The sequence below is a fragment of the Oncorhynchus kisutch genome, linkage group LG17 (assembly GCF_002021735.2).
Source record: "Oncorhynchus kisutch isolate 150728-3 linkage group LG17, Okis_V2, whole genome shotgun sequence".
In the NCBI taxonomy this organism is placed as follows: domain Eukaryota; kingdom Metazoa; phylum Chordata; class Actinopteri; order Salmoniformes; family Salmonidae; genus Oncorhynchus; species Oncorhynchus kisutch.
The window spans coordinates 54,520,325-54,538,154 of NC_034190.2; the positions used below are offsets into that span (position 1 = coordinate 54,520,325).

At 42.3% G+C, this 17,830-nt stretch overlaps 2 protein-coding genes across 4 annotated transcripts in view; both read left to right on the plus strand.

Moving 5' to 3' along the window:
* The first annotated feature begins 1,160 nt into the window (after positions 1 to 1,160).
* LOC109907915 (potassium voltage-gated channel subfamily KQT member 2) overlaps positions 1,161 to 17,830 on the plus strand; it is a 44,140-nt gene continuing 27,470 nt past the window's right edge. For all 3 annotated transcript variants that reach the window (XM_020506213.2, XM_020506214.2, XM_031794100.1), the window contains exons 1-6: positions 1,161 to 1,649; positions 15,478 to 15,568; positions 16,013 to 16,139; positions 16,771 to 16,946; positions 17,285 to 17,410; positions 17,612 to 17,722. In XM_020506213.2, the coding sequence (XP_020361802.1) occupies positions 1,354 to 1,649; positions 15,478 to 15,568; positions 16,013 to 16,139; positions 16,771 to 16,946; positions 17,285 to 17,410; positions 17,612 to 17,722 (927 nt within the window). In that variant the 5' untranslated portion in view covers positions 1,161 to 1,353. The remainder of the gene's footprint in view (positions 1,650 to 15,477; positions 15,569 to 16,012; positions 16,140 to 16,770; positions 16,947 to 17,284; positions 17,411 to 17,611; positions 17,723 to 17,830) is intronic.
* LOC109907916 (E3 ubiquitin-protein ligase TRIM39-like) lies at positions 5,462 to 10,340 on the plus strand. The gene is made up of 2 exons (XM_020506215.2): positions 5,462 to 5,591; positions 7,289 to 10,340. The coding sequence occupies exon 2, from the start codon at positions 7,291 to 7,293 to the stop codon at positions 8,956 to 8,958; it is 1,668 nt and encodes a 555-aa protein (XP_020361804.1). The 5' UTR covers positions 5,462 to 5,591; positions 7,289 to 7,290; the 3' UTR covers positions 8,959 to 10,340.

Consider the following 17,830-nt stretch of genomic DNA (forward strand, 5'->3'; position numbering starts at 1 on the left):
GAGGAGCAATACTTGAATGATGGCAAAGAGGGATATTGGAATGAATCCTTTTAGAATTTCTTAACAATCCATTGAGGCCTCTGTATTTGCAGACATGAATCTTGTTTACAACTTAGACTTTAAATTAGCAAGTTCTAAGGTCATCCTAAACCATCCATTTGCCAGTTATTCCACTCACAATGGCTTTCTTACAGACATAATTACTCCTCAGTTACATCAGCTGTCCGAGTTACTGGTCTCAGACGATCCCGCAGGAGAAGAATGCCAGATGTAGAGGTCCTGGGCTGGCGTGGTTGCACGTGGTCTGTGATTGTGAGGCATGTTAGACGTAATGCCAAATTCTCTAAAACAACGTTGGAGGCAGCTTATGGTAGAGAAATGAACATTAAATTATCTAGCAACAGCTCTGGTGGATATTCCTGCACTCAGCATGCCAATTGCCCAAGCCCTCAACTTGAGACATCTGTGGCGTTGTGTGACTAAACTGCATATTTTAGAGTGGCCTTTTATTGTGTGGCATATCAATAAGCTGATCAATCAAATGTATTTATAAAGCCCTTTTTACGTCAGCCAAAGTTACAAAGTGCTATACAGAAACCCAGCCTAAAACCCCAAACAGCAAGCAATGCAGATGTAGAAGCACAGTGGCTAGAAAAAACTCCCTAGAAATGCAGGAACCTAAGAAGAAATCTCGAGAGGAATCAGGCTCTGAGGGGTGGCCAGTCCTGATTTTTAAACGGCATGATCATTACACAGGTACACCTCGTGCTGGGGAAAATAAAAGACTACTCTAAAATATGCAGTTTTGTCACACAATGCAATGCAACAGATGTCTCAAGGTGCACCTGTGTAATGATCATGCTGTTTAATCAGCTTTTTGATATGCCACACCTGTCAAGTGGATGGATTATCCGGCAAAGGAGAAATGCTCACTAAAGGGATGTAAACAAATCTCTGCACAACATTTGAGAGCAATAAGCTTTTTTTGTTAATAGAAAATTTGGGATGTTTTATTTCAGCTGATGAAACATGGGGCCAATACTTTACATGTTGCATTTATATTTGTGTTAAGTATATATATTTTTTATGTAATTTAGCTTCGGCCTACGTGTATAGATTGTTAAATATTTAAAGCGCATTTCCCCCTACCCAAGCTTGTCAGATGGCCGGAAGGAGCTGAGAGAGAAGCCTATACAGTATAGGCTACACATTGCAGATTCGCAATCGCATGGACATTGCAATTGCTATTCCAGAGGGACACCGACTGCATTTACGAGCACACACAACACTCACCAGTGATGCTACCCCGCAACGAGATTGAAAACTCCCGGTTTGAGTCACCTCGACTTTAGAATGGTGCAGAAAAATGTTAATGGTGGGGTTTACCCAACTCAAGCCGGAGAGAAGAAGCACAAAGTCGGCTTCGTCGGATTGGACCCCGGGGCTCCCGAATCTAGCAGGGACGGGGCGCAGCTGATTGCGGGCTCGGAAAGCACAAAGCGGACCAGTATCCTATGCAGACGGAGGTCCAGTGCCATAAGAGGTGGGAGAACGCCGAAGAAAAACCCCAGCTATAGGAAACTACAGAATTTTCTATATAATGCACTTGAAAGACCGCGGGGATGGGCGTTTATTTACCACGCTTATGTGTAAGTATACCAAGCTACTCGGATATGGAACTCAGCCTAGGGGCTAGACAAGCAAGCATGAATAATATTATGTGGCCCCGAATGTAGTGCCATAGGTTGGGGTAAGACATATCATGCGTAGTTATTTGGGGTGTGAAGTTGGACTTGTAGCCATTGTTCTTCAGTGATGCGTTTTCTGCAGATAAAAAAGGGTTGAGCAGGAGTAGACTAGTGTGAATCACCACTACCACAGCCCTTATCTGCATAGGGTAACAATATTTAGGCGAACCCACCCCCTGCATAACGTCCATGCAATCATTCACATGCATATCATTCACACAGCAGGCCTATTTGCCAACTTTGTGCCAAACCTTTAGTAACCCCCCCCCCCCCCCCCAATTGGCGCTCCTATTTTCTTTCAGCACCTTTGCCTGATGGACAGCTCCCGTGCGGCGTCTATACTTTAACTAATTGACGTTGCAGTCATGCATGGCCTGTATAGTCCGGCGGGCCAACACATACATACGCTTCTCGATACTAAGCGGCACTGTATCAGGAAATATGCATGACAACCGCATCAACCAAAAAAGTATATTGCCAAATGTATTAGACTAACGCGCAAGCAAGCAAGTCATTGTCTCTGAGTCATTCAAATTGATCAGTGGAGTAGTTATGAGGGCGTCCAGCACCCTGGGACTTCACTGCTGAGGCTCTAGTTAAAATCGGATACATTGTATAGGCCTAATGAGTGATTGTGATGGCATGAAGTTGCTCTGCACCTTAACTGCTTAATTTGTTTGTAGACCTATTTAATGAAGAGCCAGCTTTGTTGTGTAGTAGGCCTACGTGCTGAAATTGGAACAAAGCTAGGAAATCTGTGTACAAATCTCAGAAATTGAATACCCCAAAATTTGCCCTCGTTAAAATACACTTACAGTAGCCTAACTGAGTCTTGCCTGTTGGGGTTGTCGTCAACCATTAATAATGGGATACTGTAACAGCTACTCAAAGCTCAGCCCTCATTTGACCCTGGTTAGCTTTTGGGGGTCATCATTGAAATTAGCTGCTAGTGGGTAGTAGACTCGTAGAGGATCATCTAATCTAGACAATGCCTTACTTCCATGTAGTAAGCTGTCATCTTATATGGTAAGGATGTAGCCTATAGGCATGTGATATGTTACCAATGCCGCCAATCAAATTCTCTTTTAGACAGGATCTATGTTGTTAGCACATCGTGCTTGTGTCAAAGGCAACCCACACAATGGCAGGTTAAATAGGCTGTTGAATTCTAATCACATGACTGCTGTGGAAGCCCGAAAGCCCATAATGAAAATGCAGTGGACCTCCTAGCAAGACGGTATCAAGGCACCTGTGAATGTATACACGGAATCCACCCTCTCAAAATGGGAGCTAGTAAAGCAACTACAGCTCTGCTTCTATCCCATTTGTGTGCTCGCCGCGATGCATCATTTATACCATCCACCTCATTTAATCCATTTAGTCTTGTTTTACGTTCAGGCCAGCTGATTTATACAACTGGCATGTGCTGACTTCAGTCAAATCTTGTCCTCCTGCAAGGGTTTTCCTTCTTCTTCTTCCAGGAGCTGAAGGAAAACGTTGCTCATATTTGTGTCGGCTAGCCAGCTGCATGCTGGTCTTGATGTACAATCCAGAAATGTTAGGCTCGGTCTATGGTCTTATTTGGATTTTATGTGTGAAGGATCAATACCTGGAAGTGGTATTCTCGATCTCACTCCCTCTTTCTCTCTTGTGCGCTCTCTCTGAGGACATCTTACCTCCTCTTCTATCCTGTCAGTGTTCCAACACCAGTCAAAGCGAAAACAAGAGAGGGCTTGTCCATTTTTAAACAACAACAAATTCCACACTGTGCCCCATTTCTCAACCAGGAGAGTGTAGGTCAAGGGATAGTCCATGGGCACTGCATGTCAAGACCTGTATATGTACAGTTGAAGTCGAAAGTTTATACATGCACCTTAGCCAAATACATTTAAACTCAGTTTTTCACAATTCCTGACATTTAATCCTAGTAAAAATGACATTTCTTAGGTCAGTTAGGATCACCACTTTATTTTAAGAATGTGAAATGTCAGAGTAATAGTAAAGAGTGATTTATGTCGGCTTTTATTTCTTTCATCACATTACCAGTGGGTCAGAAGTTTACATACACTCAATTAGTATTTGGTAGCATGGCCTTTAAATTGTTTAACTTGGGTCTAACGTTTCAGGTAGCCTTCCACAAGCTTCCCACAATAAGTTGGGTCAATTTTGGCCCATTCCTCCTGACAGAGCTGGTGTAACTGAGTCAGGTTTGTAGGCCTCCTTGCTCGCACATGCTTTTTCAGTTCTGCCCACAAATGTTGTATGGGATTGAGGTCAGGGCTTTGTGATGGCCACTCCAATACCTTGACTTTGTTGTCCTTAAGCCATTTTGCCACAACTTTGGAAGTATGCTTGGGGTCATCGTCCATTTGGAAGACCCATTTGAGACCAAGTTTTAACTTCCTGATGTCTTGAGATGTTGCTTCAATATATCCACATAATTTCCCTACCTCATGAAGCCATCTATTTTGTGAAGTGCACCAGTCCCTCCTGCAGCAAAGCACCCCCACAACATGATGCTGCCACCCCCGTGCCTCACGGTTGATATGGTGTTCTTCGGCTTGCAAGCCTCCCCCTTCTTCCTCCAAACCTAATGATGGTCATTATGGCTAAACAGTTCTATTTTTGTTTAATCAGACCAGAGGACATTTCTCCAAAAAGTACTATCTTTGTCCCCATGTGCAGTTGCAACCTGTAGACTGGCTTTTTTATGGCGGTTTTGGAGCTGTGGCTTTTTCATTGCTGAGCTGCCTTTCAGGTTATGTCGATATAGGACTCGTTTTACTGTGGATATAGATACGTTTGTACCTGTTTCCTCCAGCATCTTCACAAGGTCCTTTGCTGTTGTTCTGGGATTGATTTGCACTTTTCGCACCAAAGTACATTCATCTCTAGGAGACACAACACTTCTCCTTCCTGAGCGGTATGACGGCTGCGTGGTCCCATGGTGTTTATATTTGTGTACTATTGTTTGTACAGATGAACACGGTACCTTCAGGTGTTTGGAAAATGCTCCCAAGGATGAACCAGACTTCTGGAGGTCTACTGATTTTCTTTTGATTTTCCCATGATGTCAAGCAAAGAGGCACTGAGTTTGAAGGTAGGCCTTGAAATGCATCCACAGGTACACCTCCAATTGACTCAAATGATGTCAATTAGCATATCAGAAGCTTCTAAAGCCATGACATCATATTCTGGAATTTTCCAAGCTGTTGAAAGGCACTGTCAACTTAGCGTGTGTAAACTTCTGACCCACTGGAATTGTGATACAGTGAAATAGTCTGTTTATTGTTGGAAAAATTACTAAGTAGATTTCCTAACCGACTTGCCAAAACTATAGTTTGTTAACAAGACATGTGTGGAGTGGTTGAAACACTTAGGTTGGAGTCATTAAAACTCGTTTACATCATCTTACGACTTCAACAGTACCTTCCAAAATCTCCTGTGTGTTTCTATGGGCAGGTAACTTTTTCTAACACAGAACATGAGCATTAGCAGTAGCTTTTGAGCATCTCATTTGAGTCTGTTCAATCTAGCCTAGAAGCAGCTACAGTTACAATGTCGGCACAATGATATTATGCTTATACAATACTCTTGAACACAAAAACCTTATCAGTTGGCATCTGTGTGGTAAAATGAAATATACACCTTATTTAAAGCAGTATTCCTTTAAGAGCAGAGGGTAGTCATCACTATGGCGAAGGGAGGGGCTTACAACGTCATTTTGCTGAAATGAAACTTAAGAGTATTTCCACGTAACTGTACCAAATCCCCAGTCACTGTTATCCTTTTTCTCTGATCCGAAGAGGAGAACGAACAGTCAACAACATACTGCACACTGAGGTGAGTAGAAAAATTAAGAGCTTTGCCTGGACAAGATTAGACACTAAACAAATGACAGCCCTAATTATTATCCTGTCTGCGTTTGACTCTCGTGATATGATATGTTAAAGAATGGTTAAAATAGTATAGTTTGACGTTACTACATGGGTTGATATCAGTGGCGATCGGTGCCGTTTAAGATGGAGGACGATTTTTTTAAAAAAGTTTAAATTATGAACATGGCCTTATTTCTATAACCACATATTGGATGACAGTTATTCATATTCCGTTCAACATATCATTGATACTGTAGGTTTAGGCTCCTACATGATATTCAAATATTCCCTATACCAAGCCTATGAATGAATGAAAATTTACCTGACAGCCAGTGACACATGGACAGCCATTCAATACATTGACACATACAATACCACTTTGCACACTCTTGCTTGCATCTAGCTGATTTAGGGTGTAATATTTGTCCTACAGTTGCAAACAAGAGTTTCTATTGGACAAATTCAGGTATGTTCATCCCTGTTTCGTTCAGTTTGCTTCCGTTTTAGAAACGTTTTTCAACCGACTCGGCGGAATGAATATAACCCTGATCACACGTAAACACAGTTCACTTTGATAGCACATACAGCTACATACAAACAGCTCGCTGTATTCCTTCTCACATCTACGCGCTCTCCTCCTCACCTTTTCCCTTCGCGTGTGGACTTCAATGCACAGCACATCAGCTGTCTGTGACAAATGAAAATACCTTTCCAAGACACAACTTCATATCATAACCGCTAACCGCTACACACAGCCTACATTATTCTCACCATATTACCTCAAGTAACGTCATAGTCAACATAGCTAATGGAACTAACGCATTAGTAAACCCGTTACAATCATGCAGTACAGTGAGCAGTTTAGCAGTTACACTGGCAGGCCTCAGTGGTAATAAATTATTAAAACCAAAAGCTTACCTTGACTTGGAAGAGTTCCGGTGTTGGATAGTCATTGCCAGCTAGCTAAAATAGCATCCCTCTGTTTGAGCCAGGTGTTTGAGTAGGCTAAACTATCTAGCTGCATTAGCTAAGTAAGTGAATGTGGGAAAAATAGAATATTGCAATCTCTCTCTTTTGCTTCTCCTTCAATTTTTGAAGAAATTAATTTGTTCTAAACTGTTCAACGATTGTCTTTCTCGCACTTTGAGTCAACTACTCACTACATTTTATGCACTGCAGTGCTAGCTAGCTGTAGCTTATGCTTTCAGTACTAGACTCATTCTCTGATCCTTTGATTGGGTGGACAACATGTCAGTTCATGCTGGAGCAGCTCTGATAGGTTGGAGGACGTCCTCTGAAAGTCGTCATAATTTCTGTGTAAGTCTTTGGAAGCGGGTGAGAACCATGAGCCTCATAGGTTTTGTAATAAATCAATGTACCCAGAAGAGGATGGAGCTAGCTGTTCTCTGACTACACCATGGTGCTACCCTACAGAGTGCTGTTGAGGCTACTGTAGACCTTCATTGCAAAAGAGTGTGATTAATCAGTTATTTTGTGATGTGAATACTTTTACTCTAGTTTTCTTTAAAAAGGATTAACTTCACTACTTTTATTTTTATGAAATTCACTGAGGAGGATGGTCCTCCCCTTCTTCCTCTGAGGAGCCTCCACTGACTGATATTGACACATGAAAATAATAACATGTTTTTTGGCCTCTTTCAGCTATGGCTTCCTCCAACAGTCTCCTGTCTGAAGAGCAGTTCCAGTGCTCTATCTGTCTAGATGTGTTCACTGACCCAGTCTCCATCCCGTGTGGACACAACTTCTGCATGGCCTGTATCGGAGTGTACTGGAACGCTAAGGGGCTATGCAAGTGTCCAATGTGTAAAAAGGCTTTTGAACAGAGACCAGATCTCAGTGTCAATACTTTTATTTCTGAAATGGCCGCCCACGTCCGGAAGCTAGCTCCAGATGACAGCACACTCAAACAGCACCCCGCCAAGCCTGGAGAAGTGGCCTGTGATGTCTGCACTGGGAGGAAGTTCATGGCCTTGAAGTCGTGCTTGGTTTGTCTGGCTTCTTACTGTGAGACTCACCTAGAGCCTCATCAGAGAGTTGCTTCCTTCAAGAAACACAAGCTAATTGACCCTGTGGAGAACCTGGATGACAGGGTGTGTGAGAAGCACCAACGACCCCTGGAGTTGTTCTGTAGGAGCGACCAGACCTGTGTGTGTCAGTTCTGCACTGAGACAGACCACAAGTTCCACAAGACTGTCCCCATAGAGGAAGAGAGTGGAGTGAGGAAGAGTCTACTGTGGGAAACCAAGGGAAAAGTGCAGAGGATGGTCAAGGACAGACTGCAGAAGGTAGAGCAGATGGAATACTCAATAGCACTCAGGAAGAGGAGTGCAGAGAGAGAGATAGAAGATAGCGTGCATGTCTTCACTACTCTGGTGCGCGCTATTGAGAATAGCCAGGCTGAGTTCATTGAGGAGATTGAGGTGAAACAGAAAGCAGCAGAGAGGCGTGCTGAAGGGCTCATCAAAGAGCTGGAGCAGGAAATCACTGAACTACAAAGGAGACTCACTGATCTGCAGAAGCTGTCAAACACAGAGGACCACCTCTACGTCCTCCAGAGCTCCCCATCGCTTTGCACCCTTCCACGCACCAAGGACTGGTCTGAGATCAGGGTTCACAGCGGTTTGTGGGTCGGGACCCTTAGGAGAGCAGTGTCTCAACTGGAGGAGACGCTTTATGAAGAGATTGAGAAGTTGTGTGAGACCGAGCTGGAGAGAATGCAGCAGTCAGCTGTGGATGTGACTCTGGACTCTGATACGGCAAATCCCAAACTAATTTTGTCTGAGGATGGGAAACAGGTGAAGCTAGGACACAGACAAAAGCTCTTCCTTGACAACCCAAAGAGGTTTGATCCTGTACCCTGTGTACTAGGAAATGAAGGCTTCACCTCTGGGAGATTTTACTTTGAGGTGCAGGTGGAGGGGAAGACTAGGTGGGCTTTGGGAGTGGCCAGGGAGTCCATCAACAGGAAGGGGAATGTACGGCCCAGTCCTGTGAATGGATACTGGACTGTGGGGCTGATGAATGGGGATGAGTACATGGCTCACGCTGGGCCCAGTGTCCCTCTCTCTCTGTCAGAGGAGCCACAGAAGGTGGGGGTGTTTGTGGATTATGAGGAGGGGGAGGTCTCCTTTTATGATGTGGAGGCCGGGTCTCATATCTACTCTTTCACCGTCTGCACCTTCACTGAGAGACTCTACCCATACCTCTTTACAGGCATAAATAAGGATGATAAAAACTCTGCCCCATTGATCATTTGTCCGATCATGTCCGTCAATCAGTATGAGATTTCATCTCTCGATGATACACCTTAGATTTCAGCAATTGATTCAGTCAAGTGATTGTTGATACTTCTATACAGCTTTTCAAAAATGGTCACAGTATTGGAATGACACAGTGAAATAGTTAGGTGTCTAATCAGGCGTGCAACTGACAATGTTTAAAACTTTTCATTTAGATTGAATGGACAAAGTCCCCCTCATACAAAAACATATATTTTACCTCTATAATCATGTAAGAATTCATTATTATTTTGCCTATTTTTCTCTGTGGCATATATAAGTAACTGCCAAAATAAAGGAAACGCCAACATAGTGTCTTAATAGGGCGTTGGGCCACCACGAGCCAGACCAGCTTCAATGCACCTTGGTGTTGATTCTACAAGTGCCTGGAACTCAACTGGAGGGATGTGAAACCATTCCATAATTTTGGGTTTTGTTGATGGTGGTGGAAAATGCTGTCTCAGGCGTCGCTCCAGAATCTCCCGTAAGTGTTAAATTGGGTTGAGATCTGGTGACTGAGATGGCCATGTCATATGATTTACATTGTTTTCATGCTCATCAAACCATTCAGTGACCACTTGTGCCCTGTGGATGGGGGCATAGGCATGGCAGCCAAAATAATGGCCTGCCCAGCATTTTTAATAATTTCCCTAAGCATGATGGGGATGTTAATTTGCTTAACTTGAGACTCAGAAATGACGCTGCCACGAGCATCACCGCAGATATTCAGATGAGAGAGATGCAAGACTGCTCTCACACAGTCACACACAGTATCTGTGCATGGGTTCACTTCACACTGTTCACAACGTAATAGCCACGGGACTAAAACAGCAGAGAAGTTGAGCATCACACTTCAACGCTCTTAGTTGTTCCAGAAATGTACTCACTATGCCGTTTACTTTGTGCATCTACATCATATCGCTGAGTCTACCTTTAATTAGCTCAGGAACCACACCTGTGTAGAAGCACCTGCTTTCAATATGTTTCATATCCCTTATTTACTCAAGTATTTTGGCAGTTACCTTGATATTAATTTCCTTGAAATGCGTAACAATGATATGTGTATAATCAATGGGCTACTGGAGAGGGAGTACTGTATATTTTGGAGGGTACGTTTTGGGGTGAGGTGAAAGGTTTTGTTGGGCGTTTTTCTTAAAATAGAAAAAATAAATGCCACAGTGCTTTATGACAGTTTATACAGGTGCATCAGTTGGACTCTTTTAAATCTTCCAAAGTGTACAAAGTCTTCCAAAGTGTACAAAGTCTTTGGTTGGAGAAGCTCTGCAGCCTGCAGAGTATTGATGTTTGAAATGATGTTAACCGTAATCACACAGTCCTTTAATGTTGGAATTTAGCAAAAAAAAGGTTTGAACGACAAATCAATGTCCTGTTATCAAATAAACATTCAGCACGTATTCTTATTTGGTGTTTATTCCAAGGGAGAAGGACTGCCCCCTCTCATTGAAGCCACAAAGTTCAAGGCTGACCACAGTACTGCAGGCAGTTTGCAGAAAACAGTATCCCCCATTGTAGTGAATGGGAAGAGGGCAATATTCATGGTCAATCTTTGTGTACAAAAGTAAAAAGATAAATACATTTGAAAACAGTCTTGGTACCAATAATTGCTTCTATTACACCAGATGTATGTCCTTGAACCAATTATTTTAAGTTATTCTTTTTAATTAGCAGAATAGGCCCCGTTCGGCCTCCAACTTGAGATACTCAGTGAGAGGGGGCAACACTGAGTTTGCCTGCAACGTCACTTCCTGGAGTAGCTCATGGAGTAGCCCACCTGAGATATCTTAACCAACTTCTTTGGCTTCAAATGTGCAGAATCGCATAGGTGGGAAACCAAGATTTCTGATGGCAGGCCTGGTCATAGCTAGATTTGTTTGATTCGCATCGGTAGACAATTTTAGCGTTTTAGCAAGCCTAACCCTTTTCCTAACCTTAACCTAATTCTACTAACCTACGGCGTTCATTTTCCTAGCCTGCTGCATAAATTATCCTAACTTGCTATGAAAAGTCACTTCTGCTAGTTAAAACTGGCAGACCTGCCTGGAGAGCAGTGTGAGTATCCACTAATAGTGCCTCAAATCCGCTATTGAGTCTTCACATAGGAATGAATGGTGTCACGTAATCAATGGCTTTGTCCATTCAGATATAAAGTCATTGGTTTATTCTCTTGTCCAGCCCAATTCATATTAAATTAATTCTGAATCAAATTTAGTATCCTTTTCATCATAAAATGGTCCTCCAACAACAAATCCATGGACTGTTTAGAGGAAATTACTTAATTTTCATTAAGGAACACTGAGGACAAGATTTGGTATGTTAGCAACACTATAGTATCTGCACTGTGTGTCAGATGGACTCCTTCAGAACCTTCATCACATGTCTCCACAAGAATCAAAAGTAGCAGAAGTGCAGCACTTGTGTTAAATATATACATTTTTTAGCATAACAGACCAATGTTTTAGTAAAAAAAAAGTGTATTGCTGCTGTGTTTCCCCTGGTTATTGTATACCTCATTTTGGCTTCTATTGGTTGCAATTGGCAGTTTGAGTCTGTTGCTTTGGGACCCTTTCTTCCCCATCTGGTAAGTCATCTGGGGGAATCTGCTTCAACTGCACTCTTAAAGTCCTCATAGACCCAGCCAGGCAGATAGACATGTCTGGGTCTGGACATCTTGCTGAGCGGGGCAGATCAATGTTTCTTTATCTGCAACTGAGTGAAAGTGCAGCTCTTTCGGGTTCCAAGAAACCATTTCCATATTGTTTATCAATTCCTGTCTCGCGTGAAAACATTGAGACATCCGTCAACAAGCAGAGAGATGCCACGGTGCCTTTATGTATAGGCACAATCAGGAATTAATTAATGTGATTTTCTCTCTAATGTATCTTTAGTAGTAATGCCAGTCTTGCAATAGCGGAGATGTTACGGAAATTGAACTCTATTGACGTGTGTGTGTGTGGCTCTATCGCAAGGTGACCAGATCCATTGTCTCTTCTCGTCCACAGTACAGCACAAACAGTAGTAATGTATCTACTGCACATATGCTGTGAGTGTAATCGCACACTGTCTATTCCACTATTAGGCATTATTAATTAGGTATAGTCACTTTTGTAGTGACCTCTAGGGAAGTTGATTGCCGCTCTTGTTGGCGGCTATTTGTTTGAATGAAAAATGTTACTGTGTCTAATTGGTTGGCTGCTTTGGAAAGTGTTCTATTCCACCCCTCTTATTAGGCATTGACCAGTTACAGCTGTGCTTGTCAGGGAGTGCTAATGAGCTTGGCAGCATCAGGTGTGTGTGTGCTATAATGAGCTACTGTTGAAATTTAAAAGGAGACGTGAAAAGTTGCATAAAATAATCTTCATTCACACTCCGCTGTCTATACATTGAGGCTTTTCTAAGGTATGATGCTCGTCATGTGTTTACTCTAGTGCTTTTCTCAGACCCAAACACGCTTACGTAGTGACTGTGTGTGGCCTAGACTCTCCTGACTACCACTGTATGCAGTGTCCGGGGTTGTAAGACCAAACGATTTATACTGCAGGTCGGGAGTGTCGTTTACTGTCTCTTGCGGCATAGCTGTGTGATTTATCTAGCTAGCCAGACTGCTTAATTTTCTGAAAGCTGCTGTTAAATCTGCTTTTGAAAGGACATCTCCATTAGCCCCGAATTGGATTAGCTCCAAAATGGTTCACCTAAAGAAGCTTCCCAAAGACCAGTCTCTGTCCATCTCTTTCCAAGCACACACCCAATTCCTGCCTCTTCCTATCCCTCCCCAAATCACATTCACCATTCTGTTTTGAACAGCCCCAGTGAAAGCTACTATACTGGGTTATGTGGGGATGGCCTAGAAAAAGTGGTTTCTGTAGAACTGCAGGAAGGTGGACTACAGTCTGCAGACTTGGAGCATTTCTCACTCTCGGGGGTGGTACTGACCGAGCGACAGAAGCAATAAATACTGTCTCACAACAGAGCTTTGGCACAGCAAGCTGATGGCATCGTTAGAGGATCTGGCCGCACACCAACACTGTGTTAACTTAAGACTGACCTGAAGTTTATAAATAGTGTGTGCAACTGCCAACAGAGGATGGAATTAGTATAACTGAGAAGCGCCTTAAATCAAATCAAAATCTGATTTTATTCGTCACGTACAGTTTTACAGAAGGCATAAAAGGTGAAGTGCTTGTGCTAGTTCCCACAACATTGCAGTTTGATAATCAAATATAATAAGAGTTATCAAAAATAACCAGTAGTAGAAGAAGTAGTATGCTTAGTAGTAGTAGTAAGATATGTACGCAATAGGATATACAGTAGGGGAGAGTGGGGTAAGATGAGCCATCCTTGTCTCTCGGAAACCATACACAAAATGAATCATTTGACCAAATATTTAGGAAGAGGTCACCATTTCATGGACTCTGAAGGAGGAAACCACATGGGAAAAGTGGTAAGCAAGTTAGGTGAGAAAAACAACAGATTTTCAAGTCAACTTAATTTAATGTGTTAAACGGTTTCATGATGCTTGTATCTACATTTTTGATCATTTTAATTGTGTTCTATACATCAGTTGGGATCTCTATAAGCTTCAATATGAGGTCCTAAACCAAGTATGAAAGAGCATCCTTGTATCTGTCTGGGGTAATATAGTCAAAATGTTTGCCTTTGGGTAAGTTGAGCCAATAGCCATGTTTGCCTTAGGGTAAGTTGAGCCAATGCCCAGTTTTTCCTTCCCGGGCATTATGGGTAACAGGGCCTGCCCTATGTTAAATGAAAGTACAAAGTGTTAGGTGTGAAGCCTATGTTAAAATATGATTAAAAGACCAAAAGGGTGATTGTGTTTAAAGATAGACATTGTTTTAAAGAGAGAGTGGTAATATTTCATTCAGTACAGAAATTTGCCCTCAGCTGAACTTGTGACAAAATAACACTTAAAAAAAATATTAACAAGCAATGTTTTTAAAACTGTAATGTTTACAAGAATTGGGATCATTTCCAGGAATACACAACATCCTGAAATATACACTACCATTCGCAAGTTTGGGGTCATTTAGAAATGTCCTTGTTTGTTAAAGAAATTCTTCTTTTTTTTCAAATTGATCAGAAATACAGTTGTAGACATTGTTAATGTTGTAAATGACTATTGTAGCTGGAAACGGCTGATTTTGAATAGAATATCTACGTAGGCGTACAGAAGCCCATTACCCATCACTCCTGTGTTCCAATAGCACGTTGTGTTAGCTAATCTAAGTTTATAATTTTAAAAGGCTAATTGATCATTAGAAAAACCCTTTGAAATTATATTAGCACAGCTGAAAACTGTTGTTCTGATTTAAAGAAGCAATAAAACTGTCCTTCGTTACACTAGTTGAGTATCTGGAGCATCAGCATTTGTGGGTTTGATTACAGGCTCAAAATGGCTAGAGTCAAAGACCTTTCTTCTGAAACTCATCAGTCTATTTTTGTTCTGAGAAATTAAGGCTATTCCATGTGAGAAATTGCCAAGAAACTGAAGATCTCGTACAACTCTGTGTACTACTCCCTTCAGAACAGAGCAAACGGTCTCTAACCAGAATTGAAAGAGGAGTGGGAGGGCCCAGTGCAGAACTGAGCAAGAGGACATTAGTGTCTAGTTTGAGAAACAGACGCCTCACAAGTCCTCAACTGGCAGCTTCATTTAATTGTACCCGCAAAACACCAGTCTCAATATCAACAGTGAAGAGGTGACTCTGGGATGCTGTACTGCTAGGCTGAGTTGCAAAGAAAAAGCCATATCTCAGACTGGCCAATAAAAATACATTTTTAAGATGGGTAAAAGAACAGAGGAACTCTGCCCAGCAGTACAGCATCCTGGAGTCGCCTCTTCACTGTTCACGTTGAGACTGGTGTTTTGAGGGTACTATTTAATGAAGCTGCCAGTTGAGGATAAGCAGTTTCCAGTTTGTATGACAGGTTAGGCTACATGTTAAAGTAATGTGATTATTTTGTGTGCTTGTGAAATACGCAAATACAATTTCAACATACAGGGTATGTACATGTATTATTATTAGTAGTAGTAAAAGGTCCAACTGACTGCAAACTTGTTTCATGCACGTTTAACTTATGCATTTTATGAATGAAATTGCAAACTGTTTAAAGCAGATCTTCTTATTAAACTCTATGACCAAGGCTGTGACAGGTCCCAGTGTCCTTTGCAGTCATTAATCACTTACTATAAGTCCCCCCCCCCCCCCCGGCTACAGCCATAGATGTACAGATGGGGGAATTGGCTTATGTTTAAAAGTACCACCCGGGTCAAGGACTGTTGACAGCTAGCCAGCTGTTCGGGTAGCATTTATGGGGAATTCTACCAGGCCATTTTCGAATACCTCAGAAATAAACCCGTCCTTCCTTCAGTCATGGATTGGTAAGTAATAGGGTGGTGACATTGGCTTACACCCATCCAATTGCTTATTGATGTGTGTTTACCTCAAGCAAGGAAGGATGCATTTCTGAATTATTTGAACAGGAGCCTATAGTTTAATGTCCTCTTATTTCTTTCAGCTTCCTGTTGGTGTTTTCCTGTCTCATCCTCTCTGTTTTCGCTACCATCAACGAGTTCAAGAACAGTTCTGAGACTGCCTTGTACATTCTGGTATGTATGTGGTGGTTTGCTCTGAAAAGTACTGTGCTCTGTCCATGGTTTCCACGCTCGTTTTATGCTCAAGACGGCAAAGTATGCTGCAATCAAATATGTGCAATATGTATTTTTAAATCCTAAAATGAATTATGTTCTCTCGGGTTCATATCTCTCACATTATAGCCACTCATATCTTTTATGTCACTTGTCTTTTTTCTGAATTTTAAGTAGTTCCCAAGTGCTACTCTAGCCATCTGGTTGTGTTGTGCATGGTACTGCACTATGATAAGATTTGGGGTGTAGTGGCAGTATAATATGTCTGTGATTTGATGTCACATGAAATGGGGAAGTGTGTGGTCATACGCACATCCCCCCAAAAACAGGTGCTGGGCAAGGAAGTACAGAAGTACTTGAAAAGAACAAAGGCCCACACACTGAATTTGCTCCCAATTACCACAGGAAATAGTGACCATCGTGGTGTTTGGAGTTGAGTACATTGTGAGGATATGGGCGGCGGGCTGCTGCTGTCGCTACAGAGGATGGAGGGGAAGGCTGAAATTCGCCCGCAAGCCTTTCTGTGTTATCGGTGAGAACAGAAAGACTTTCTTCTCCTTCTATCTCTCACTTTTCAGGATGTTTCTTCTGTTCTGGCTTACAACTCCCCTTTCCTGGTCTTCTCTCCTCTTTCTCCTTTCTCATGACTCTCCTTTTATCTCTCTCTACCTCTTCCTCCGACTTTGCTGTTCTCATTTCCATAAAAATAACCGTTATTCACATAAAACACTTTTTTTTTTTTACCAAAAATGACTTTTCTATTTCTAAGGGTAGTCGGTTTCTCTCAAGTCTCCCATACCTTATGTAAGAAAAGGAAAAGCTAACATCAACATTCAACACAGCCTTGTTTTAGAACTACACCAGTTCACTAGTCACATTCTCTGAAGTCATTTTGTTCACTACCATGTTATTAAATTGCAACACCTGAATAGTGCCTCATGGGATTGTCATGTGGGGTCGGCTTCTCAGTGTTGGAGGATGTCAGTAATCATTGAACACTATCAACGCAATCTCAACAGTGTTTGGTGATGCTGGTTGCCATGGAAACCCCGCTGACATTATGTGAATCCCCTTCCTTCCCCCAGACATCGTGGGCTTGAGAGTGTGTGCGTGTGAGCACATGGAACACCATTGACATGCTGTGAATATCCTTCCTCCTCTAGACATCATGGTCTTGATAGCATCTGTGTCGGTGCTGGCTGCTGGCTCCCAGGGAAATGTCTTCGCCACCTCTGCCATCCGCAGTCTCCGCTTCTTGCAGATCCTCCGCATGCTGCGGATGGACCGGCGCGGGGGCACCTGGAAACTTCTAGGATCAGTGGTCTATGCCCACAGCAAGGTGACCGCTAGAAAGGCTATATGTTTAGCTGGGGTTTAGTTAGCCTCAGGAGCCCAGGTTTCTCACCTGCGAGATGAGATTTGGAAGGAAGGCTCTGCAACAACAACAAAAAACAATCAAAAGCCTATGTAAAAGGCATTGGGTAGAAGTAAATTAATCTACAAATTTGAATAAACTGTGTCTTCGTGAATTTGATTACATAGTCCAGTCATAATCAGAAAAGTTGGATTTGGTGGATACAGATATTATTATGTATTATTTATGAAGGCTTTATGAATGTATACATACCATGAAGTGTTACCAAATTCTATATCTCATGCTCTGTTCCTCTTCTCCAGGAACTAATCACTGCTTGGTACATAGGCTTCCTCTGTCTCATCCTGGCTAGTTTCCTGGTGTACTCGGTCGAGAAAGATGACAACGACATGTTTGAGACCTATGCTGATGCCCTGTGGTGGGGGCTGGTAAGTTCAATCATATTTCCAAATTAGAACGTGCACAAGGTATTGAATGGTATCTTCTATTAGGGCAGACTTACAGACTTAATTTATCTGCAGTACCCAGCAAAATACATATCTAAAACTGAGCCAGCTTTGGCGGACTACTGTATTATATAAGGTATGCATTACTGTAGGTGCTGTTGAAAATGCCTCTTCTTTCTCTAGATCACCCTGACCACCATAGGCTATGGGGATAAGTTCCCAAAGACCTGGAATGGACGTCTGCTGGCTGCAATGTTCAGTATGATAGGAGTGGCTTTCTTTGCGCTCCCAGCTGTAAGTTTGAGGGACATTTTAGGTGCTAATTCAAACCCTTATGGTGCAGAAGGCAACTTAATTTAACTGTATTCTGTTTCTGAATTTGAAGGAAATGTTAAACCTTTA